This window comes from Melospiza georgiana, chromosome 5, assembly GCF_028018845.1.
Source record: "Melospiza georgiana isolate bMelGeo1 chromosome 5, bMelGeo1.pri, whole genome shotgun sequence".
Classification (NCBI taxonomy): domain Eukaryota; kingdom Metazoa; phylum Chordata; class Aves; order Passeriformes; family Passerellidae; genus Melospiza; species Melospiza georgiana.
The window spans coordinates 53,845,200-53,869,897 of record NC_080434.1 but is presented as its reverse complement, the minus strand read 5'-3'; the positions used below and the strand labels follow the sequence as shown (position 1 = coordinate 53,869,897).

At 38.6% G+C, this 24,698-nt stretch overlaps 1 protein-coding gene across 10 annotated transcripts in view; it reads left to right on the top strand.

Annotated features, from left to right (window-relative positions):
* The window catches only part of ADD1 (adducin 1), a 65,474-nt gene that overhangs the window by 16,963 nt on the left and 23,813 nt on the right, over positions 1-24,698 (top strand). For all 10 annotated transcript variants that reach the window (XM_058023804.1, XM_058023803.1, XM_058023802.1 and 7 more), the window contains exons 2-6: positions 17,073-17,285; positions 18,518-18,680; positions 19,803-19,954; positions 23,153-23,233; positions 23,665-23,814. In XM_058023804.1, the coding sequence (XP_057879787.1) occupies positions 17,091-17,285; positions 18,518-18,680; positions 19,803-19,954; positions 23,153-23,233; positions 23,665-23,814 (741 nt within the window). In that variant the 5' untranslated portion in view covers positions 17,073-17,090. The remainder of the gene's footprint in view (positions 1-17,072; positions 17,286-18,517; positions 18,681-19,802; positions 19,955-23,152; positions 23,234-23,664; positions 23,815-24,698) is intronic.

Below are 24,698 nucleotides of genomic sequence, written 5' to 3'. Positions count from 1 at the left end.
AGAAACCTCTCAGTGAACTTGAAAGAACTGCACATACGTATTTTGGCAATAAAACAGCAGCAGTTGGGTTTCTAGAAAGAGTTCATTTTACAGCTTGGGTCGGGAATGAAAGTACTTAGTGCTGTGTGAATTATTCAGGATCTGACTCCCAACTGATTTGACACATCTTTGTATCCTTGATGTTCATTATTTTTAACTTAAATTTCTGTTTCTGGAATTATAAGCCCTATGCTGGCAGGGTGTGGTTTTTAGAACACGGTGGGGAAAAGTCTCTGGTCACTACTAGTCAAACATAAACAGGAGTGAGTACTGGTACTGTATTTTTAGAAGTTTTCTAGGTATTGGTGGTGGTAAGATTGAAGGATGAGAGTACATCTTGTCTGTGGATGGAGTTGCTGGTGCTTGGATAGGGATCTGAATAAAGAACAAGAAAGGTGATATAGCCAGTGGAGTTTGTTTTAAACAACCAGTAACAAGATTGATATGTAAAAACACTGGTTTTTCCCCTATTAATCTTCAAATATTTGTCAACTAAAATAATCCCTGCCTAGAGATAGTCTTTAAAATGAACATTATCCATCCATGATCTGGAAGTAGGGTGATGTTTCAAACAGGAGCCTTTCATGTTTTACACTGGGACTTGAGTTCAGTAAGTGCACGATGCCCAGAAGCACAGTTTCAGTTTGGTTCTTTTGGGTTTAGTAACAATTTAAAATTAGTTTTGTAGATAGAACATTAAAGCTGTGCAAAATGGTGTGCATGCTGTCTTTAGGTAATGTTTGGGGATAAACCCTAACAGTGGCCTGGTGTGCTTGGGACTGGTGCTCTCAAAGCTGTGTGTGTGGAAGAGAGGAGGGAGAGCTGATGTGCCTCTCCTGGGGTTTTGGGGTCATGGCTGAAAACACCCAAAATGTAAATGCTTCCAGCCTGGCCTCTTCAGGGAAGGCAGCCTCTATACCAGCAGAGGATGAGTTGTTGTCAGTTTGCCTGGGCTGTGGTGTGTGAGCTCGACAGCCAGTTCTGCTCCTTGTCCTCCTGCAGTGCAAACAGAACCCTGGGCCATGCTTGGTGCCTGTCCTTCTGTGTTTTGTGCATGCTGCTTTCTTCTGTTCAAACTTCAGGAAGGTCCTGGTTCAAAAGTAAAGAAGATGATCTAATAGAAAGTGTGAGAATGGCTGAGATTCCTGAAATGTTCAGGTCTGGGCTGGTTCTGATTCTGAAAGTGGCTTCACTAAAATGGCCAATAAATACCGTGTTTACATGGTTTGCAGTGACTGGAGAAACTGGACTGCTGCTTTTCTCTTCAGATATAACTCTGCAACCCTGCAGAGGAGAGTAAATAACATCTTTTTGCCACTGCCAGGTGCAAACAATGAGAATCTGAGCTGGAAGAGAAATTCTGGGTTTACATGATGTTAATTTATGCAGCCATGTTCAGTTGAGTAATACTTGCCTGACGAGGGAGAGCACAGTCAGGAAGATGGTTTTCTCATGGGGTTTCATCTGTTACCACGTGGGTGTACATGACCCTTGAGGTTTACCCAGAAGTAGGAAACTGCTTAATTTTTGGGTGGGGAGCACATTCACACTTGCCTGTGAAAAAGAAAAACACAGATAAGCTGCTCCTAAAATAGAGTTCGTAGGGGTTTATTGACATGCTATTTCCTAAGATGGAAAGAAGAACAATCTAATGCAGGAAAATGGCTTCTAGTAACACTTTAATTCATAGTTGATATGTTTTAATCTGTAGGTTAAAGTCATCAGGAACATTCTGAGATGGAAAAGAGAGTGCTCTTGGCTTTGGGAGCTGTGCAATGACATGAACTTTGTCTTACTGTCACTTCTGGGACTTCTATGAAGATAGTGCTAATATCCATTGTATAGGGCATGTATTTTAAATACTCTCCAGAAATGTTTGCTGTAAGGTGGATAAAAGATGGTGTAACCACTGTTTTCCTAAAATTTTCCAGCTACCTGAAGGATTTACAAATATCCAATTAAGCACTATGCAAAATAATTTTTTTGAGTTTGAACAGCCCTGACTGTTAGCTGTCTGTTTGGAAATAGAACGACAATGCATATGTGAGGTTCACATTTCAAAATTGCCTTTATGTGCAAGTGCAGTATAAAATCTCACATGGAAGGTTTATGTCAAGATTAATACTTAGCTTTGCATGCTTCAAAGATATCTGTCGCCTCTTGTGTATAGGCTTTTTAAAACTGTCCAATTCTACTGTGTTAAGAGAATAAATTTTGTCCTAATTTGTGTAATTTTCTGTCTTTCTCTCCCTCCCCCATCAAAACTGGGAAGTGCTATAAAAGAACTGGGGAGTGTCACTCAGAAAAACCCAAGCTGAACATGAAGGAGAAAGTAATGAAAAATTCAACATCTCTGCTGCCTTTATCTGCCGCATTCAAGCCTGCTTGAAATCTCTAGTTTTCTAATATTAAGCTTCTACTTTATTTATGTGCTTGGATTCACTGTCTTCTTGCTTGATCTGGTAACACACCCATCCACAACATTTGTGCTGCTTATATATGAAACTTGCTGGTTCCAGCATAATGCCTGCACTCTCTAATCATGCAGCAATTTCTGAGTTGCTTGGATGCTCTACCAGAAAAAAATGGCAGAATTCATGCATCTAGTAATGAATATTCAGGTTAGTTCCATCTCAAAAATCTCAACTAACCAGTCTCATAATAATGCAGGGTTTTTACTTGTGAGGCATGTGCTGTAGGATCTCTGAAGTTGTGGGCATATCAGTCATGAATTCATCAAGAAACTTGAATTTCTCCTTTTGGCAGTTTCCAGGTGGTGGCACATTCTGTCACTTAGCCTCTTCATCCTTCCCTGTGTGCTTTCCTAACCTTTTGGAACAGCCACACTGAGTCTTTATAACCACATTAACATTTCCTGAAAAATGTAAAGAAATTACATTTTTAAATGTAATTAAATGATTCTTAAATTTGATGCTAAGGGGTTATTACATAATAATATTTTGAGTAGCAACAAGTGCTGCTAGAGTATACTTAAGATTTGTGATGTCCTCACCTCACAAATCCATCAACAACATGGAATATTGTTTAAAAAGGGCAGGTTTAGTCTACCTCTGATTCAAGTAAAAATGGCAAAAGGGTGGGGGTGTAAGTCAAAATCTCTGAAAACTAATCATCACTGTTGATGGATAGGCAGGTAACTTTTATTTTGTTCCAAAACTGTATCTCAGAGCAGGAGCAGAGAAAAACCCAAGCAGGTTTAATGATTGTGAAGCCTTTCCATCACAGAATTAGCTGTCATTTTGTACAACCTAACTTCAGTGACACTGTTGCTATATGTAAGGAACACACTAATACTTTTTCAGCCTGGAAAGCAAAACTGATTTGCTTATGCACTTTTTGTTTGCCCTTGCTTGAATAGGATGTCTTGTCTCCAAATCAGGATGTATAAGAGCTTAAGAAAGAGCTGTTATTAAGGTCTAATAATTTCTGGTGAATGAAGAAATTGAAGTAGAATATTTAAATTTTGCAATCTTTTTTTTCAAAACTCTTTCATAAAACCCACAATCAGAGCAAACTGAAAAGCAAAATCTGACAATTCATGGGCTTGAATTTTAACATTTCAGTTTGTTAATAGACTTTCTTAATTAAAAACACCCCAAAACTTCAGTCTTTATTTATTAACTCCAGTAGGTCTAGACTCAGATGTCTTGTGGATCAAACCCCACACAGAATCTTTTCATACTCACCTTTTTTAAACATTCCAGCTTCAGCTTCTTACCAGTAATAATAAATGGAAAATTTTTCATTTAGGTGTGGTCTTTTCCATATTAGAGGTGAGATAAACAAGCTGAGTCTTGGTGCCTGTGTTCCTGTGTAGCCATAGACAGTTCAGAGGGATTTGGGGCAAGCCCCCTTCACTGTTACTGTCTGTGGGGTTTGTATCCTCAGACTGTAGTGTGGGATTCCCCTTAACACTCTGATAAATTCTATGGCTGACTTGAACCCTTGGAATACAGAACTTTTAAATTTGCTCTAACATTGTCACTACAATTGTATTTAAATCTAAAATGATCTGGTTTGAGGTTTTTGTATCTGATCAGTTTAAGAGTTTATCCCAGGACATCTTGTGTTCCAGAGGGTAGTGTCCAAATGACTAAGTCAACAGATTCTTCATTCCAGATTCAGAAATTTTTTCAGTTTTTAACCTAAATGAACATTTAAAAAACCCAACCAAACCCATAAAATAGCTCTCATGCTTGCACAAAGTGAAACTGTAGTTTTACCAAGTCGAAGGTGATGTTTTTACTGTTTGTATGTAACTGAGGGAAAAAGAGTCTAACTACTTTTCTCTTCCCTGTCAATAAATAAATAAATAAAGTCACCAAATGTCATCCAGCTGTTCTGGGAGAAGTTACTGTTGCAGAGTAATTCAAAGGGTTAAATGACATTGCTCTGTTCATTGCCAACAGGCTTCAGAAATCTCATCTCTTGCTATTCAGTCTCCATGAAAATAACTGGATCCTGGCCAGAATGGGGCCGCTGTGCCTGAGCACTGCTGCTTTCAGTTGACCCTTTATGCATTGTGATACTGATATTTTAGGTGTGAATACTTAAAGTTACTGAATTTTCTTACATTTTTAAGGTATCAGAGAAGTATCTATTCCTGCTGGAAAATGAGTTTTAAGTTCTTCTGTCATTTGTAGGAACTTTTGTTATTCACAGTGCTTTTTGAAATTTTGACAATGGTGAGCATTATAGTTACTTTACATTTTAAACATAAGTTTTCCAGTTTTTTTTGTATTTGTGATAGCACTGGGTATAATTTTGAGATCTGTTTTTTCCCTAGAGACTGATCTAGTATGACCTTGTTGAAAAACCTAACAAACATGTAAATAAAATTATATTTTCACATCTTATTTTAGAATGTCCTGTCCCCTTTATTTAAAAGGAGTGCTGTATAGGTAATACTATGAGAAAAATTATAAAACCTTATGGGTAAAGTGAAACAGTGCTACTGTGGTCACATTGCATAGTGGAGGGGCTCATTCATTTTGCTTATCTACTTTGTTACTGAACCTACAGCAGCTTGTTTTAGCCAGCTCTAAACTGTGTGCAGTGTTCAAAGGGGCTCTGGAGTCTTCTGCCTTCTGCTGAAACTGCTTCTGACCTGCACAGTTCTCATGCAGTGCTGCAGCCTCCCCATTGCTGTGGGAAGAGACTGTGCTGTGTCAGAGGCACCCCCAGGTTTACAGGGCACAAGGTAAAGCCTTGTCCTCACTCACAGGTCCTGCCTGGTGCTCACTGCTGTCCAAAGCCACAGGTGCAGCCACTGCCCATCCCTCTGAAGCAGCATTGGATTGTCCTCTGCTAAGTGCACATGGCTTTGGGGCTATGTGGAGTACTCTTAGGGAACCTGGGGACTTCCATGGCTTTAAGGCTGTTGTTTCCTAAGAAAATCTGAGTTCAGATTATTGTACATGGAAATTATAGACATTTTCTTATCTGATTATTACATTGGCAAATTGAACATCCAATTTTGCTTCAGTGCATTGGTGACTTTCTTTAAGCAACTTATTTGTTCATTTGTGTCTTTTTACAAATCCAGTCTTGGAATTAGAAGTCTAGCAGCTTTTATAACTTCAGTTTAAGGCCAGTGTTCATTTTTGGGTCAGACATGCTGACCAAGCTTTGCTTCTTGGATAAAGCTGGGGCCCTGCCCTTGGAAAGCTGGTGATCTGATTTGACCTGGGTTCAAAAATCTCAGGGCAGTGGCTTATTGGTGTGTTTGGTGTGAGGCTTGGGAAGTGCATGTGGGTTCACAGAAACCTAAAAATAAGCAGTACTTGGGTTAAACCTCTTTATTTGTATGGACTAGTGACCTTGATAGCAAAAATAAATATCCATTTAGTTTCTCGTACTGCTGCCACCATCCATGAATTTTAATGATGTGAAAAATATTTTAATTTTATGTTGTCTTGGTGCTTTCTACACAAGCAGAGGATGAAAGTGTGAATTAGTGACTTGACTCACTCTCGTGCAGTTCTGTTCAGTGTGTGTAGCTGAGTCTCTGTGGCATCAGTGGTGAATTTTATTGTCCCAATAAAGCAGGCTGGAAAAATACTTGGCACCAATGTTTTTTGTTCAAAAAATTGTAAATAAGGCATAGAGTGATGGTGTTTCCAGTGCAACCCTTTTTATTGTACAGGCTGTTAAACTTAACATTTAAAAAGCATTAACCTGAACAAGTCAGTTTCCATGGAGTGAACTGCTGAATGCATCAAAGAAGCCAAGAGAGACCTGCTCGGGTATTTTGAAACTTTTGTAGCTTTTGTAGCTGAAATTTCTTGGGTAAGGTATTCCTGAATGATTCAGGAATTTGCATTTTGTGCTACTGAAGATACTTAAAAAATAAGAAGAGTTATTCTACCTGTTTTGACAGAAGACCTGTCCTGATAGCAAGTCTGATCAGTTTGACCTGAGCGTAGGAGAAGGATTAAGGAGGATTTTTGGTTCTGTCTCTGAGTCTGACATTCAGTCTCCAGCTGTCAGCAGCCTACCAGCACAGGAAGGTGCTATAAAAAAAAAAAAAAGGTGTTGGAAAACTGGAAATGCATTGGAAGCTGCAAATAACATGAACATATTGTGCCTGTGGAACTTATTTTTCCTAAAGCTGAAGAAGGAAGGGCAGGGTCATAGATTTCAGAGCAGATTCCGATCTCAGTGCAGACAGGTAGTAGAAGGAGTTCTGGAAGTTGTGTTAAAACATGGGTTATACAAGTATTAAAATCCATGAAAACATGGGTTATACAAAGGTTTTTAAAGCTAAAAAAATAGTTTTTATACAATACTGAGTATTGTATAAAATACACTACTGAGTATTGTATAAAAATGGTATTGTATTGTATATATGTGGTTAGGAAATTTCCATTTCTGGAAATTTCAGTATTGTATATATGTGAAATAGTTTGTTAGTAGACTATTTCAGTAGTATTGTATATATGTGGTTAGGAAATTTCCATCTCTGTTCAAGGGCAAATGTGTCTGTTATTCACTCCCAAGTGTTACATGTCTCCATACTTTTGTTAGCAGGACTGAAAGGCCCTGTCACCTCTGTGACCAGTTCATTTTTCTGGTTCACTGAATATGCCAAGCTACCAGTCCTGCAAGTTACACTTCTACTCTCCAGATTGTTTTTGTAGCCTTCTGTGAACTCTGATACTTCATGTCTATTATTGAAATGGGTGAAATAATATTTTAGTAATGGGGGGGGTTTTGCAGTTAGGGAAGGTAATTTTTCTACTTCTGTTTTTCATTGATTTTGCTATTACAGTGGAACACCTGGCCACAGGAGAATCTTGGCAATTTCTGTGTAGTGATCTGTGACAGATTCTGAATTCCCTTCAAATTTTGCCTTTTCAGCATTGAGTATTTCTGGTGTTATTTTTGTCTCCATTTGTACTCCTTTGCATTAGCTGTGTTAAAATGAGTTTGTGATATTACTATCATTAAGTAAAAACCACAGAATCAAGAAACTTACTTGAATTGGGAATCAGATTTCTGCAGTAAAATTGCAGGCAAATCAGCTTCAGTAGTATTTGGCAGTGTAATTATAAGGACTCATTTTGGGAGGGCTCTTTAAGTGCAGGTTTTAATCTCAGTGTTGCAGTAACTTAATGAAATAAATTTATCTGAAAGCCATGGGACTGCTCTGAGCAATAACACTGAAGCCCATGTTTTTCACTGAACTGTAAGGAGTTATTGCTGGGCCTAATAGACACCAAGGCAGTGGGAAGAAGTGTCTCCACTGCCATAACCACCATTGGTGCTCCTCTGACAAGAAACAGTACAAAAATGTGTTATGAGCTTGCAGAATCCATACTTGCTCTCTGTGCCTGAAGAAATGTAAAAGACACTGGTGAAATTCCTGATTTGGCATATGTGTGCAAATTTTGTGATACGTTTGTGAAACTCTTGGAGTTTCAGCAGAAAAGCTTAGGTGGCTGTGGCTTAAGATACTTATTTAGAGAGTTGCTTTGTGTTTTATGAACAGTGTGACATTTTGTTTTCTGTTATCACTTTCCCTAATCTTTCATGAATTTATGCAATGAACACTTCCAGAACTGCTGTATGAGAAACGTATGGAGCTAGTAGATAAGTCTCTGAGTCAAGGAAGTGAAAGAAAGGTAATTTTGATGTTGAGTTAATAAGTAGGTTTGAAACTGTTAGTTTTTCACAAAATCTTTTGATGCTAGAAATGGCAGTTCTGTTGTTTTTTTCATAAATTGCGTAGCAGAAAAATTGGAGAAAGAAAAGAGTGGAAAAGGGGAAGTTAAAAGGCTGGTAAGCAACCAGGTACCTTGTCAACAGGAGATATAAGTTAACAGTTTGAAGAGGATTTTTTTAATCTTTATTTTTTAAATAATAATTTTGATTTTTAGATTTGGACTCCTTACCATTTTAATTAACTGGGAATGAGCTCTTGGAAATTTGATCTTTCCATCATAAATTAATAAAGTTGTATCAATGGTGAGCACAGGCTGCAGCTGTACCTTGCATGAGGGGAGAGCAGCAGAGTGTGCTGCCCTGCTCCTCCCTGTGCGTCCTTCTCAGCTCCCTGCAGTGCCCACTCTCAGGGACACAATGCTTTTCCAGGTCAGGGAGGAGAGTTCAATGATTACTGTTTCTAAAAGTTTGATACTTTTGGACTTTTAAATCCTTTATTAAAAGCAAGGAAATAACCTCTCTGTGTTTTAGCTTTTAAATTGATTTTAATGATTTTATTCTCTCTTGTTTGCAAGGACTGAATTATGAGTTCTGACCCATATATACTGAAACTTCTGCAGAATTTAGACAGCTGTCTTTAACAAATATCCCCTCTGAATCTGTCCACCTAAATTCTGGCATTAATCTTAGGTGGGCTTTTGCTAAGAATCATAGAACATAAAACATAAGCCCAGGTTAAAAGGGATCTCAAAAGGGTCATCTGAGCCAACCTGTTGTGGGAAAGGTAGCCTAAGTGGGATTATCCAGCACCCTGCCCTGTTGTGTCTTGACTATCTCCAGTTGATGGAGATTCCACCATTTTCCTGGTGAGAACATTCTAGTGACCGTTCTCAGTGTAAAAATTGTCTTTCCTATATCAAGGTGAAACCTTTTCTGGTGCAAACTACACCTGTTACCCTGTGTCCTCTCCATATGGCTCCTTGTGAAGAGAGAGCCTCCATCCATTTTATAGCCAGCCTTAAAATTCTGGGAAAGTGTGATGATGCAAGCATTTTCTTCTTCAGGGAGAAGGGAGAGGACCTAACTCCTCATTTAGGCTTTCCTCATAGAGTAGGATCTACAGTCTTTGCTCATCTTCGTGGCTTTCATTTAGGCCCTCTCCAGTCCATCTGTTCCTTTTTTTGAGCTGTGTGACCACAGCTGCACACAGGAGTGCTCCAGGTGGGCCTGACAAGCTCTTGGTGGTTTGGGATGGTGACATCTCTCATCTCTGCTGGTGGTGTCCCTGTGGGTGCATGGCAGCATCTGATGTGCTGTCACTGCTGCAGAGCTTCACTGCTGGGCCCTGTTCAGCACCCCCTCAGCAAAGGATCCCAGCCTGTGCCAGGCTCTTTGGTGTCATCACTGCTGCAGGACCTTGCACTTGTCCCTGTTAACTCCACATTCCTCTTGGCAGCTCCCTGTTCCAGCCTGTCCTGCTCTGTGAGATGGCTTTCCCTGTGGGATCTCAGCACCTCAGGATGGGGGTGCAGAGTGGCCGAGACCACCCTTGGGGGGCTCGGGAGTCCTGGAATGTTGCCAGAAGTGTCTGGTGGCTGGACTTTGATCCTACACAGGAGATGACACCTGTATGAGGATGGGGGGATTTCACTGGGTGAATGGTGAAGGGATAAGTTAATTAGAGTGTAAAACACAGGGTTTAGGATTTCTGTACAGGGGGGTCTAAAGAAGTAAGATGGAGGAATTGGGGCGTGTCCTGTTCTTCTTCTTCTTCTTCTTGGCCTCCATCTTCTGTGGTGATGGTGGCACTTTGGGATTGGTCTTTACTAAAAGTGCACCGGTTAATAAGGGTAGAAAGTATTGGGGAAAAATGATAAATATTGTACACGTAACTTCGGGTATAAAGATAAGTGACCGCCCCAGGGGCTCGCAGTGTGCTCATGGCTGACTTGCTGTGCAGACCTCTGTTGGGCTGAAAGAAAATCTTTTAGATAAACAATTAATAAACACCGAGACCGAGAAAAGATCAGGAGTCTCTCCTTGTCCTTTGAAGCGCTGGGCTGTCCAAGGCCACTCTGGGCCTTTCCAGGCCACCTAAACAGCCGAGAAACCGACAAGTGGCGTCCCTGAGCTATCTCCGGTCATAAATCAGCCGGGAGAAAACCGACATTTCCCTGCTGGCATGTGCACCTCGCTGCCCAGTGTGGGGTCACCAGCAAACCTGGGGACAGTGCTCACACTCTTGTCATCCAGGGTATTTGTGGGGATGTTGAGAAGTGTGGGTCCCAGCATCATTTTCTGGGGATTCCCCCTTGTGCTGGCTGCCAGCCTGGGTTAAACCATTGACTGGCACCTTGTGAGAGCTCCCTGTGGGCCGGTTCCTGCCTGTTTTCGCCGGCCGCCAGCCGCCGTCGTGCTGGTTTGTCTGCGAGAGCTCTGTGGGAACCAGCGGCGAAGGCCTCCCTGAAGTTTGTTAGACAGTATCTGCTGCTCTGCCGCGCTTGACAGAAACTGTTATTTTGTTGCAGGTGATCGGGTTGGTCTGGCATGATTTGCCTGTCCTGAAGCTGCTCTGGCTTTTCCCAGCCACCTGCTTCGTTTGGCTTTGGGAAAGCTACGCAGCAATTACTGTGTTTTCCAGCCTGGTGCAGTCATCATGGAGGTCCTTAAATGTTCTCTTAACACAGCAGCTTAGCCTGGCTTCTTTTGTAACCTTGAGATCACTCACTTCCCATTGTGCCTTGCCTCTGATTTCAGTGTTTTAGAGAAGGTGAAAATAGGATTGGTTACAGTCTGTGGATTTCAATAGAATCAGTCTGGGTTTGTTTCCTTGTTCTCTAACACAGTTTGCTTTTTTAACTATTGTTGCAGTTACTGAAGTGTGATATTACAACTATAAAATGCAATACTTTTGGTTATATAAACTTGTTGCTGGATTTCTCTAAATTTTAGAGTCCCATATTTAACTTGTATTATCTCTGTTAAAAAGCAAAATGTTGGTGCCCGCATTCAGAATAAGAGAAATGACTGTTCTAATTCATGAAATAGTCTCTTCCTGTTTGAAAACAAAGAACAGAGGAAATTCTGAAGATGCATAAGATTGGGAACATTTGCTAAAAAATAATATAATTGTTCATGATACCGAGTACGTTGTCTAGTGAATAGTACAGTTGTTATTTACTTTCTTTGTTCTTTGACTTCCTAAGGTAATGCCAACTTTTCCTTTAAAAAGTTCAGTTGGAAACATTTGAAATGGCAAGAACAAATCCAGTGTCATTGGTGCCAAAATGCTGTCACTGAATGTTATGGAAATTGTAATGCAAATCATAAATAATTTCTCTATTATAAAATTATATTAATTTTTTAAGGAGAAAGTTTGGCAAATATTATTCTAAAGTAAAGGAAATAAAAAAATACAAAATGAATCAGAATATTGAGTAAAGTGCTAGCAGTGCACTTATACTTTTTTTTGCATTCACCAAGTAATAATGAAACCGTTTTTTCTGTAGATAGATATTCTGCTTCCATGCTTCCTTGGTCATATTCCCACCCACTTAAATTTCACTGTAACTCTATTTGCAGTGGCTCATTTATCTGTAGGGTTTCTTGTGCCCCACCCCAGTGCCGCCTGACCCATTCCCTTCCTCTTCCTCTTCCTCCCTTCTGTCACCTCACGGCTTCCCCATTAAGTAATTTCAGCTCTGTAGCTTTCTGCACTCCCCCAACCCTTTCCTGGGCTATAAAATTACTTTTATGCTTCTTTTTCCCTGTCCTATTGTGTTTGCATGCAAAACCGAGCTTGCTTCCCTCCCCCTACCTGCACACTGCCTGACATGTCACTTGCATGAGATTTTTAGGGAACTTTTACTCCGCAGACTCCTGATTGCACAACAGGAAAGAAAATGTGAGTTGTTTTGCTACCCCTTTATCCCTTCCCCAGCAACTTCTTGTCTATTGTGTTTTTACCTCTGTTAGACATAGTGGCATAGCTCTGGTGTGAGTGGAGATCATTTTTGGAAAGAACTGTTAGGAAAAAATGTATACAAACCAAATTACAATATCATTGTGAGAATAGGTCTCAAAAGCAACATATTCTGGAACCGAGTGCCCCTGATTTTTGTTGCTGCTACCTGGAATGAATGAGCAGTTGAGAAGTTGCTGCTCATTTAGTTTGCAGATTTGGCACAAGGTCCCATACAGGTGTTCTGTTTGTGTGTTGTTTTGTACAAACAAACTGTAAGCTACCAGGAAGAGAGCAGGGTTGGGAATTTTGGTTTTGTTTGTTTTGGGGATTTTTTTCTCTCTGAAATAACTTGCTTTTGTAAGGTTTCGGTCAGATAACTCTTCTAAACATAAACCCCATTGCACATGCTGTCTTGTGAAGTGGCAGTGTATTTTGAATTTTTTAGAAGTCTTATGTTTCCATGTCACCTTGTCACAACCTTCTTCCTGCTTCTAAGAGTGTATTTTTATTTTGATTTGGTCTCAGCAGGCTTCAAGCTGTGTTGGTGTGGAGAGCTGTGCTCTGTCCTTTGGTGGCAGGGAGCCCTTAGCTCAAATTCCATTGACTGCAGCCCTAGTCAAAAGCAATTTCCTCAGGGTGTGGAGCAGCAAAAAAAATCCATTCCAACTTATTACAAAACAACACCAACCTTTAAATGATTGCAAAACCTTTTTTTTCCACCAAGTGTAGTTAGCTGGTCCTTGCTAGAGTACAATTGTGAGGCATTTCAAATCCTCCCAGTGTTCACACAATATCATGATGGTTTGGTTGGAGACACTGGGCCTATAAGCTGTCAAATGTGTAAATACTTACATCTGTCCCAAAATCCATGTATCAAAATGAGTTTAATATTAAAGTTTTAAATAAGTTTTTTTATCTGAAATCAGGTCACAATCCAAATCAATTTTAGGGGTTTTAAGTATGTAATTTTTCAGATTTGAGTTTGAGATTTTTATGAACCCTTTACTTGTTGTAAATTTTTATTGAATATTATTCAGTCTTACCTGTTTAAATTTTTTTGACTATATTTGCATTGGCTGAGTACTGAGGAATGCAAGTTGCTTTAAAAATTATGATTTTTTTTTCTTTGTGGATGCTAATGTGAAAAAACTTATCATCTTCCTATTCTAAAACTTTCTTCTTCTGTTTAAACTAAATTCTGGTAAACATTCTGAAATTTAGACATTCTGCAAACCAGGTTTATAAAATTTATAGCTCATTTACAGGTACTGAGTGCTGTACCTAGAAATGAAATTTACAGGTATGTGCTCAGCCATGATGAGCCATGAATTTTATAAACCTGGTTTCCTCCAAGAGAATCACCAGCAGCCCGTTTGTAGCAGCTGCTCACACATCCTCACCCCCCATGGTAAATACGTGGTGCTGTGAGTTTGGCATGCTGGGCCATGTACCTATGTGTGTACACAGGTATTGAACAATGGGTGGGATTGTTTGTTACTCTGAGGTGCAGTTTGGATGTTATCACAGCTGTTACTTTTCCTCTGCTCCCATAGTAATAGGTGCTGTCTGTGTTTGACAGTAACTGCTTCTGGCACAAGGTTTTCTGTGCACTTATATTTTCCCGCTGTGGCTTTTTCAGTTAAGGGTGTGGCTCTTTCTGACACAGTTGTGTTAGAACAGGCTCTCACATAGAAACACTTATCATGGCAGAAAGTCCTCTGGCATTATTACAGCTTATCTTAGTGGGGGGCTGTAGTGCAGTACATCAGAAAGAAACTGTCTGTACTGAAATGTTGTGGCTGTGAAGACAGTCTGAATTTTCTTTCTAATATGTGTTTTTACTGCCTGGGCAGACTTGTGGTTTGCAGTGTGACCTTCCAGTTTATAGAATCACTGGCCATTCCCCATGGTGTGTTCAGATTCCTTTTATTTATTTATTGGTATTCATATTACTGAAACTCTTACTGGAGAGTTCATCATGCCTTACTCCCAAAGGGTTTTTCAAGGAAACTCATAAATAAATTTCAGTGGCTTTGCAAAGTGTTGTCAAGCATGTCTGCTTTCAGTTTGAAAGTTGATCCCTTTAACATCAGTAGCTGACAGCTATTAAAACAATTACCATTGCAGTTATGTTAAAACAATTAATAATTAGACCTTGCAGGGAGGATTACATTAATATTGGGTGTCTGCAGAACTGAGCTGTGAAACATATTTAACCTTAGATATTAAATCATCATTGAATGCTAATCATTGATTTTCATGTGAAATGATTGCCACTACATAGTGATGAAGTAATAGCTTCCCAAGGCCTTCTTGAGTGCCATTGTGTACTTGGATGGAGGAGTAATGCAACTTTGGCAAGACACTGTGATCCCAATTTCATGTTGCTCTTGTAGGCTGTTAGGGACCAGCCTCTCGCCAAAGTGAGTAGGAAACTGAAGTAATTGTGTGTGTCATTCATTCAGAAATAGGTTTTGGTACTCTGAAAGTAAGATGGAATTAGTCTAAATAATTAAATGCACAATTACATTAGCAGATGTGTGTACAGTTTAATTTAAATGAGATTGTGCATGCACAAACAACATGACACTTAAACCTAGCCTGAGCATCAAATGCCTCAGCCAGCAGGAGCAAGCTGTTCTCTGCTGGTGGTAAGCTCAAACTCCCCTGTTTTCCTGTGCTTTGCTTTTCAGTAAAGACACATTTGTGGCTGTGCTCAGCAGAGTGCAGTACAAAGTGAACTATTGAGTGGTTCTGGTTGTCTTCACTTGCCATTGTGCTGTTTCTAAACTCCCTGATTTTTTTGATAAGCAGAGTCTGGTGAAGCTCAGACTTTGCTTGGGCTAAGTGAGCTGTTACTGCACGAGAGTAACAGCTCTTGCACTAACTGCTGAAACAAATGAAATTTGGGTCTGCAAATTGTTGTTTTTCAACAAAGCCCTGGCTGTAGAGGCAGTAGCATGGCTGATAGAGCTCAGGAGGTTGGAAAAAGTTTTAGTAGGCCTTCAAAAGCATTTTCAAGGAAGGAAGAGGCCAATGGTGCAGGCTGGAGGTTGTGAAGAGAACGAGAACTTAGAAGGAGTGTATTAGGTATCTGAACCTGCCAAAGGAGAGGTGTCTGCTGTAACTTCACTTGCTTAAAATTTCCTAGGTCTAATACCTTAAAGGGTTTCCCTTGTGGATAAAAACATTATTTCTCCTTGCTGTACCCTGTATTTCTCTGTGGGTGAAGGAAAGTGAGCAATTTAAATAATAAAGATGTGCCTATGAGCTTTAGAGAAGAAAACAATAAACCATGATGTTTGAAGTCTAAACGTGAAAATGAAATATTTTAAGCATTGCAGAGGTGTCTTTGTGTGTTCATTTAGTAACTCAGTGGGTGGAAATCATTCTGTGTTTAAGTGCTAACATAGATTTTCATAGTAATATCCTGTTCTGCAAAGTCAAGAAAAATACTTTATTTTGGTCATTGTGTTCAGCTTTCTCAGTTCACTGTTTTTTTTTTTCATTCTGATATAAGAAATAAGTTGAATTTTGAAACTTCTTTCCTAATGTAAGAATTAAAGAGGATGAAATCTGCTAATTCTGGAGTCTTGAAGTAGATAATATTCTTCATCTCAATGATTTTGTTTGCCATAATCTGCATTTCAAAATTTATGTAAACATGTCTTTGCTGTGTGCATCCACATCTGAAGTGGTTTTAGCTAATAAGCATGCAGAAAAATTACTAAGCAAATTAGAAGCAGTGTAAGTTAAGTCTCTAACAAAAATCTAAAAATGGCAAAAGAATATAGACATATGTAAAACCCTACTGATTTTAGTTGTAGATGATGAATAATTCCTTACATGAAGATATACACAGTCTTTTCTATTTAGTTGTAATTTGATGTATCAGATGACCAGGAATTGGAGGCTTCAATCTCAAAGTGTTGTGAGGGTGGCTTTATTGAACTGTCTTTTTGTCAGTGGAAGGCTTCAGAATTCTTCTGAGAAGTGTTTTGGAATGAGGATTGTGATGCTGTGCCCAGAAAAGTGGGATGATGTTACACCCAGGAATTGCTGTGAGTGGAAGAGGGAGCTGTGTGTGAGCAATGCCGGCTGAGCTTTCAGCCTTTCTGCCGAATGCAGGCATTGCTGAACAGGACATGTACAACTGAAAGGGACCCTGGCCAGGGGTGGAGGCTCTGTGTTCTGTGCTTTCCAGACTCCAAAACCACATGCTAATGTAGTGATGTGCATGTTATTGGATGGACCTAAAATAAATGTGAAAAGAATACTTTGGGTTGCAAAGTCAAGATTTCTGAGTTTGTATCCAGAAATGTGTTGGCGGTCCAAGCATGTTTTGGTGGAGCTGATTCTTCTTATTAATGGACATGTTAAATCATCACTGCAGTTCCTATATTAAATTTCTGATTTATGCAATATTCGTTTTCTTATATCTGCTTTAACTTTTAAAGAAAAAAATAAAAGGCAAAAGCCCCAAATTAATGAGTTTAGACCTCGTGTCTAGAACTTCTGTCCTTGTCTCTGAGAAGGTTTGAAGGATTTCCATGCTTCTAAAAAACAATCTGGCCAAACAGCTAAAGAAATCTTTTCCCCACTTTAAATGGGAGCTCTCATTAATTTTGAGCTGAATTAATTTATAAGCATATTGGACTTTCATATATGTTAGCCTACTTTTCTGATCTTGTGTATTAAAATCCTTCAATCACTTTTCTACTCTAGAACATTAGCGTCCAGTTGCACAAACATGATTTCTCATTTGAGAAAACATGCTAATTTTAGATGGATTTGAACCATTACTTTGAAGGTAGAAACACATACAAATTTGGTAATTATTTCCTTGCTTGATTTATTTATTCCTCTTCTCTGTCCTTCTTCATAGGTTCCTTAAAACTGTGCTATGAATGGTGATTCTGGTGTGGGGGTGGTGACTTCACCACCTCCAACAACAGCCCCTCATAAAGAGAGGTATTTTGATCGAGTTGATGAAAATAATCCAGAATATTTGAGAGAGAGAAATATGGCACCTGACCTTCGCCAGGATTTTAACATGATGGAACAGAAGAAGAGAGTATCCATGATTCTTCAGAGCCCAGTAAGAAAAGAAATGGTTCATCTTTGAAGTGACAAGTTTAATATCTCTTTTGTTCACTATTAGTATGGGATTGGAGAATTGTGTGTTATCTTAGATCCATTTGTTGTCTTTTCCTATTGGCCTTTCCTGATTTTTTTCCTCATTCTATCTATCTGTTTGAATTTTTATGCTCTATTCACAAAGCATCTCTTCATTCTGGCTTTTAGAATCCTCTGTATAATCATCATTTTTTCATATTTTCCATTCAATCCTTGTAAAACATTTTTCACTGGTTTCATTTATTTGTTTCAATGTAACTCTCTTAAGAGTAGCTTATACAAGGCAGGTCTGTCCTGTACTCAGTTTTCCTTTGGAATTTGGACATATGAAATATTTTTATAATCTCTTTCTGAAAAGTTGCACAGTAGTGAAGTATGAATGAGTGACATTTAATATTGAAGATGTTCCCTTGGGCAGATAGTACACCAACAAACTTTCCCTCATGACATTTGTTCCTTTTGTAATAACTAGTGAGTGACTTTAGATACAAAACATTACATGACATAACTTCACTTGGAATAGGGATGTGGTGGTACATTCACAATTTTCCTATTAAGCCAACCCATTTGATTTATGAAAATATTAATAAATCACTTAATAAAAAAGTAATGACCTAGTGACTGCAGTACTTCTCTTTCAGTGCAAATTCCAGCATTCTTGTCAAAAGCAGGAGCTATCAGCAATAATAAAAACTCTGGTTTTCTTCCTTCCCAGTTAAAATATATTTTAAAAAGCAAACAAAAAATCCCAGGAAAATGTAAACAACCCCTCATCTAAACAGGTTTTAAAAATGTAATGTTCATTGTTTTCTTTGTTCCTGGATGCCTTCTTGGCTCTCGGTTCCCTGTGAGCCACAGTGACAAATTCTCTTTTCTGGTTCTGCTCCTTTTCATTTCTCATTTTTGTGTTAAAGTCAATTGTACATTCTCCTCCTTCCAGAAATTCATACTAGAAGGCTCAAAGACTTAGAAAAGAGAATGCTGGAATTTCCATAAAAAACCCCCAGGTGACTCAGATCACTGGAGCTCCATAGAGAATGTTTTGGAGTTGCAGTATGCCCCCAGTAGTTCTGCCTTGAGGTGTTTGTCAGAAGAGGAGTAGGATGGTTCCATCCAAGTGCTAAACAGAAGCTATGTATGAAAGGTTGAAGTTCATTTAAACATGCATTACAACATGCAGTGTCTTCCTACCAGGCCTTCTGTGAGGAATTGGAATCCATGATCCAGGAACAGTTCAAGAAGGGGAAGAACCCCACAGGTTTATTGGCTCTGCAGCAGATTGCAGATTTCATGACAACGCACGTTCCAAATGTCTACCCTGCAGCACCTCAAGGTGGAATGGCTGCATTAAACATGAGTGAGTGCACCTTCAGTGATCAGAGCTGAATTCCTTTTCTCTTTTCTTGAAAGGCTTCACATGAAGACAATGTGAACATAATAGAATACTGTGAAGTTTAAATGCTATCCTGTTCTGCTCACACAAACACTTGAATTGAATTGATTAGTTTCTAAATGCCACAGTGGTATGCAATGTGATTATGTATATAGTTTATATCAAAAGTTATTTTAAGGATGGTATCTAAATTGAAAAATAAGCCTGATAAGTCAGTGCTATTAAAAATTTAAATATTTAAATAGTGCCAATTACTACATAGTTTGTCTTCTGGAAAATCAAACACTTATTAATAGTCTGGTAACAGTAAAGGGCTTTAGAAACGAATTATTTTTGCCATTGAAATAGTGTTTGCAGCTTTCTCCTGTGAAGTGAAGCTTTAGACAAGAAACATCAACAAGCAAAACAAAGCAAGAAAAAAAACCAGAATGTGTGAATGCAGGTAGACACAGGTTTTGTGTTAAGATAAAATAAATCCTTGCCTGTGCTCCAAAAGAAATCTTTAGTTCTGACTGTAGCATGGCCTGGTTTTGCTTTTTCACAGTTACTTTTAACCACATTTCTAATTGCACTGTAACTAGAATTACAGTATTTGTATTTTTTTACTATAACCTTCCTCTCTAGCTTGTACTTAATTTTTCTTAATAAATGAACCTGTGTGCATCTTTTTAGGTATGTAATTCTTCTTTTTGGGAATACATGTATCACAAAAAGTGGAATATTTGGGATTGCATTTTTCTTTTAACAATTAAGATGTATTTTACAAACAATCATTAGTTTGAGAGAGAAAAAAATTTTTTTGCTAAGAAATGCACTGTCACGGTACCACTAATTTATTGTAGGGAAGGAAATAAATGCTGAGTCTACCAAAGCTGAATATTTTTGTAATATTTTGTCTACCAAAGCTGAAAATTTGTGTAACATAAATAATTGCATTATAGGAATGAAAATTTGCTGTCCCTTTATTAGGTTAACATGCTCATATAAAACAGTAAGAACAACTGATAAAATAGTGGTGCTTGTTGCTAGGTTTGAACTGATACTGAACTCAACTTGCCTTGTGCTTTTTGTACCCCTTCTCCTCAGGTCTTGGCATGGTAACACCAGTAAATGATCTGAGAGGGTCTGATTCCATTGCTTATGAAAAAGGGGAGAAGTTGTTACGATGCAAATTGGCAGCTTTCTACAGATTAGCAGATCTCTTTGGCTGGTCTCAGCTTATTTACAATCATATAACAGTGAGTATTGAATCAACAGATAACTGAACCAATTGTTTTAACATACAAGAGAATTGCTTCCCTCCCCTATCTGTCATTTTCTCTTTGTGTGTGAGAAGAGCAAAGTGGTATTGAAAGCAGTATAATAGTGAAGAGATTTGTCATTGCATTTCAGCTTGGATGTCAGCTACCACAGTCTGAATAGAGTCTTGAGAGAGTGTGCATGAGAATTCTTAAGATGAAATAAAGATTGCTGAAAGACTCAGTCTTTTAGTATTTCAAATGCTTTGACTAATTGTATTTATTATTCTACAAGGTCAGTTCTTGGTTTTCTTGCTTTTTTTTTGTTAAGTACTAAAATATCTTCTTAGTAATTCAGATGAATTTTATAATTCAGGTACCAGTCTTTCTGAAAAAGAAGCCATAGTATTTCTGAACATGAGTGAGCTTCTCTGCTTAATGCAGTGTGCCAACAATTTTCCTTGTGACTGAGTAATCATTGGCATCCATAAAAATAATGACAAGGAGGTCAAATCAAGGAGGTTTTATATGCCAGAAGAATGGTCAGCATGAGTCTCATGAGTAAAGTCACAGCTGTGTGTGCAGCCCCGTCAATTGTTGTCCTAACAGAGCTGGATTGTTTTTTATTCTACATAGTAGAGGTTGTCCTTTATGTATTTTCAGTTCTTCTAGCTGCAGTTGGAATGAAATATGGTAATATTATTTTTACTGCTTTTTGAGAATTCAAGGCATATTATTTGTGAACAGATGAAGATGATAAATGATATGTGTAGGCATAGTATCAAGCCAGTATTGGTTAGATCGTTCAGTTCCTGTTGTAAGGGAACATATCCAACATAATGGTTCTTGTAAACAGCTCTGTGCCACCCCCAGATTTTTCATATGTGACAGGAGAAGTGGTTTTGTAAAAGGAACATTAATGCACTGAAAAGCAAACAGGTTTGGAGATGGCTTTCTAGTGTAAAGTTCAGCCCTGGGAGTGTTTGTACATTTAGATAAAAGATAAATGTATTGAAGAGCAAGCAGCGTGTCGAGGGAAGGGGTTGAGGCAAGGGTAGGTAATTGGGGTGGAATGCCTCAAGTTTGCTTTCTTTGGGGAGGAATACAAGGAAGATATCAGTAGAGGAGGTACCAGTTGAGGTGGAAGACAATCAAAACACTTGGAAAATGAGATTCTGAAAGTGTTTTAGTCACTTCTGAATGAGAGGTACTGGAAAGCTCTTGGCTTGTCAGCAGCAGTCCCAAGTCATAGTTGTCTTTTACAAGCTCCTCCAGTGAGAACAGCATTCTGAAGAATGACTGAAAGACATAAATTATCTTCAGAAGCTGATGCAGAACAAGGTTGTTATGTTTATTAAGTAGTACTAAGACACCCCTTTGGAATGTGATGAATGCTACCACTTCCTGCAGTGCTGGTGTTTGACTCCAGGTTTTCACTTTTTTGTCAGTGGGTGCTGTAATTACTGGGTGATTGCATTCAAGTTAAAAGCTTGTGCCACTGCACTTGTGAAGTAAGAGAAAAGGTACACAGCCTTCTGTGGGGGTCATAAGCCTGTTTGTTAGGGGAGAATGGGATATCCTCTCATACCCTCACAATTTCCATCTGGCCATATCAGGGAGTTGGGTGGAGTTATCGTTGCTTTTTTTGGATCCTTATCAATCACTGACAGCTACTGTATGTGGAATTGCTCAGACTGGTGCAGTCCTGATGCAGAAGCAGAATTACAGAGCATCAAGAGCTTTCATGCCAAGTATAATAATGTTGAGTATGCTTGGATACCTCCAGGGTTTTCATGTCATGTGCAATAATGTAGAGTAAACTTGGCTGTCTCCAGGGTCAGGCAGAATTTGAGATTACAGGTTTACAGAAGGTAGACATCATTCACCAGGTATTGGTTTGCTTTGGGGGCATGAGCTGTTAATTGGATCTAATCCCAAAGCAAAGTAGTTTGTGAGTCTTGCTGCTTGTTTGTCTTTAATATGAGCTTTCTTATTAGCTTTTGGGATATTTTGAATAATACTTGTTCTTTGTCTTGCATAAATGAGTAAGAGATTTTTCTTGATCATTTGCACTTCTGTAGTGGAGGACTACTTTGGTGATTCATAAAAGTACAGATTAACTTCAACTGACTGCTTCAGTTTAAGATTCTTATGCTGTAGCAAGTTCCCAGCTGGTTGTAAAGGAAACCAGATCTGTGCAAGAAGTTTTTGCATGACTGCACAACTACTTATTAGAATTTTTTCCCTGCAGTAGAACAGCAAAGTATATGTGTATTTAATGTTGCAAGTAGTAGAAGCCATGAGGCAGAAACAGCCTAAAGTAGCTACATCTCAGGAAATTCCAAACTTATAAATATCTTTGAATTAAAAAAACCCAAACAACAACCAAACAAAAAATCCAACCCCAAAACACAAACTACCCAAATGCTGGGTTGACTCATAGCAAAGTAGGGAGTTGTCTCATGTGTCCAGTAAAACTTAAGAAGCCTATTAGTTCACCATCAAAAGACACTTTAATTACCTAGATGTCCTGTACTTTTCATTGCACAGACTTTAAAGAGATACATCCCAAGATGTGAATGCTTTGAAGCTAAAATTATTTTTGTATTATAAACCCCTGATTGTGTGAATGAGATGAGAGAGAAAAAACATAAGTGAAGGATACTTGGTAGAAAACTTGCAAGTGTGCAAGCAAGCAGCTGTACTGCTCACAGATGTCTCACAGGAACCAGCATCAGTGACAAAACCCTTCTCAGCATCAAGACCTTTTAGATCTTTAGATGTGTTAGTGGGCCACTTCTTGTGTTTTCTCACAGCCTTTTACTTTATACCTTATGTCCTGGGGTAGAAATAGTTGGAGTGTAAACTCATTCAACTGAAAAAATGAACTTTTTTTGCCATTTCTCTCAGTATTGTTCATTTTATCCATAGTGGGCAAGCTGTCATTATAACAGAATGTAAGGGTTTACTAAATTCCACCAATCTGAAAGATGCTGGCATATTACTGCCAGCTGGTTTTGTTCAACATTAGTTAATTAGTAGTGATTATCTGTTGTAGCATACATGAAAGTCATAATGTCTGTTACAGGCATTCTTGCCCATTCCATAATCAGGATGTAAAAGTACCTTTAATGGTTTGGGGTCTTCTTGTATGCCTTAATAAAATCTTAGTAACTCTTACTCTTGTTTTATCCTTAGGCCAGAGTAAACTCTGAGCAAGAGCATTTCCTTATTGTACCTTTTGGACTCCTCTATAGTGAAGTCACTGCATCTAGTCTGGTAAGCAATTGTTAATTTTCATAGATGTAAAATATATATATATATATATGTGTGTGTGTGTGTGTGTGTGAATATATATATATATATATATGAATATATATGTCACTTCAAATTCTGTCCTAGAGAATATTTTACTCTTGTGTAATATATGTAGAACAGTGTTATTGAACATGGCTGGTTTTGGTACTGCTGAGCTATCTGAGATTTGTTTGCCCATGTTCACCACCAGGTGTCCTCCAGTTGATCTACCTGTAAAGAGTGAATCACCTCATGCCCTTTAAAGCTGCTGGCTGTTGAGTCCAGTTTGTTGAGAGAAACTTTAGGCATTTCAGATAGAAATGATAACTGGTTTTGGAGTCTCAGTGGTAGATGCTGAATTAAATCAGGTTTTGTTGAGTCTTGATTATGAAAGTAATTCTTTTCATTCCCAGGTTAAAATCAATATTCAGGGAGATGTGGTTGATCGTGGAAGCACTAACCTGGGAGTAAACCAAGCTGGCTTTACGTTGCACTCAGCAATTTATGCAGCTCGGCCTGATGTGAAATGCATTGTCCACATCCACACACCCGCAGGAGCCGCGGTAAGCTCGCTTCCAGCTTTGTCCTTGTCCTGTTCCCCCACCCCTTCAAAGGGAAAATACATGGCTCCCTCAGTCATAGATCTGCTTCCTGTTTGGAGGGCAGAGAGCCTTTTAGTCTGTCTTCAAGTATGGTTCTCTTTAATCAGTGCCCATCCTTACTGGGTTGTTACCTGAATGGTCAGACAGTAAATTGACTTATGTCACTGAAAATATGTATGTCACATATGTGTGTCCTTTCCCACAAAAGACCAGATCTTTTGACAGGGAGTCATAAAATCTTTAGTATATTTTGTTGGTTTTGTAAAGCACAGTTTGTCAAGGTTTTCTGAAATATTTGAAACTTTCCCAGTATTTCTGTTTGGAGCAAGTGATTACAAGTCAGTTCTGCCTCTTTGGAATGTTTTGAGAGAGTGACTTTCAGTGTTCATGTTCTGATGATTTTTTAAATTATTGATTAACCAGATTAATACAAACATTTTAAGAATAAACGATCAAATTCCTAATATTGTGAATTACAGAGTAACCTTCTAAAAAATATTTTTAAAGTTTATCTGCAGTGCTGCAGAATTATCTGTATCACCAAAGTTGTCCTTTTGGCATGCAGGCAGGAGGGGGAAATAACTGAGTGGAGTGGAAGGAATGAAGGATGCAGTTCATTTTGGGGTTTGATGGTTTCTTAGGGTTTTTTCCTGAGTCTTTTTATATTGGTGTTGCTATTGTATAAAAACAGCCACATTGAGACAAACCCAAGATCAATGTGACTTTTGTATCTAGTCCAAAAGTTATCAAAAATAGAGGCTTTAAGGATGGAGTATAAGACCACTGTATCTACCTGTAGAGATAAATGCAATTAATACATAAAAATATATTCTTATTTTAATTCT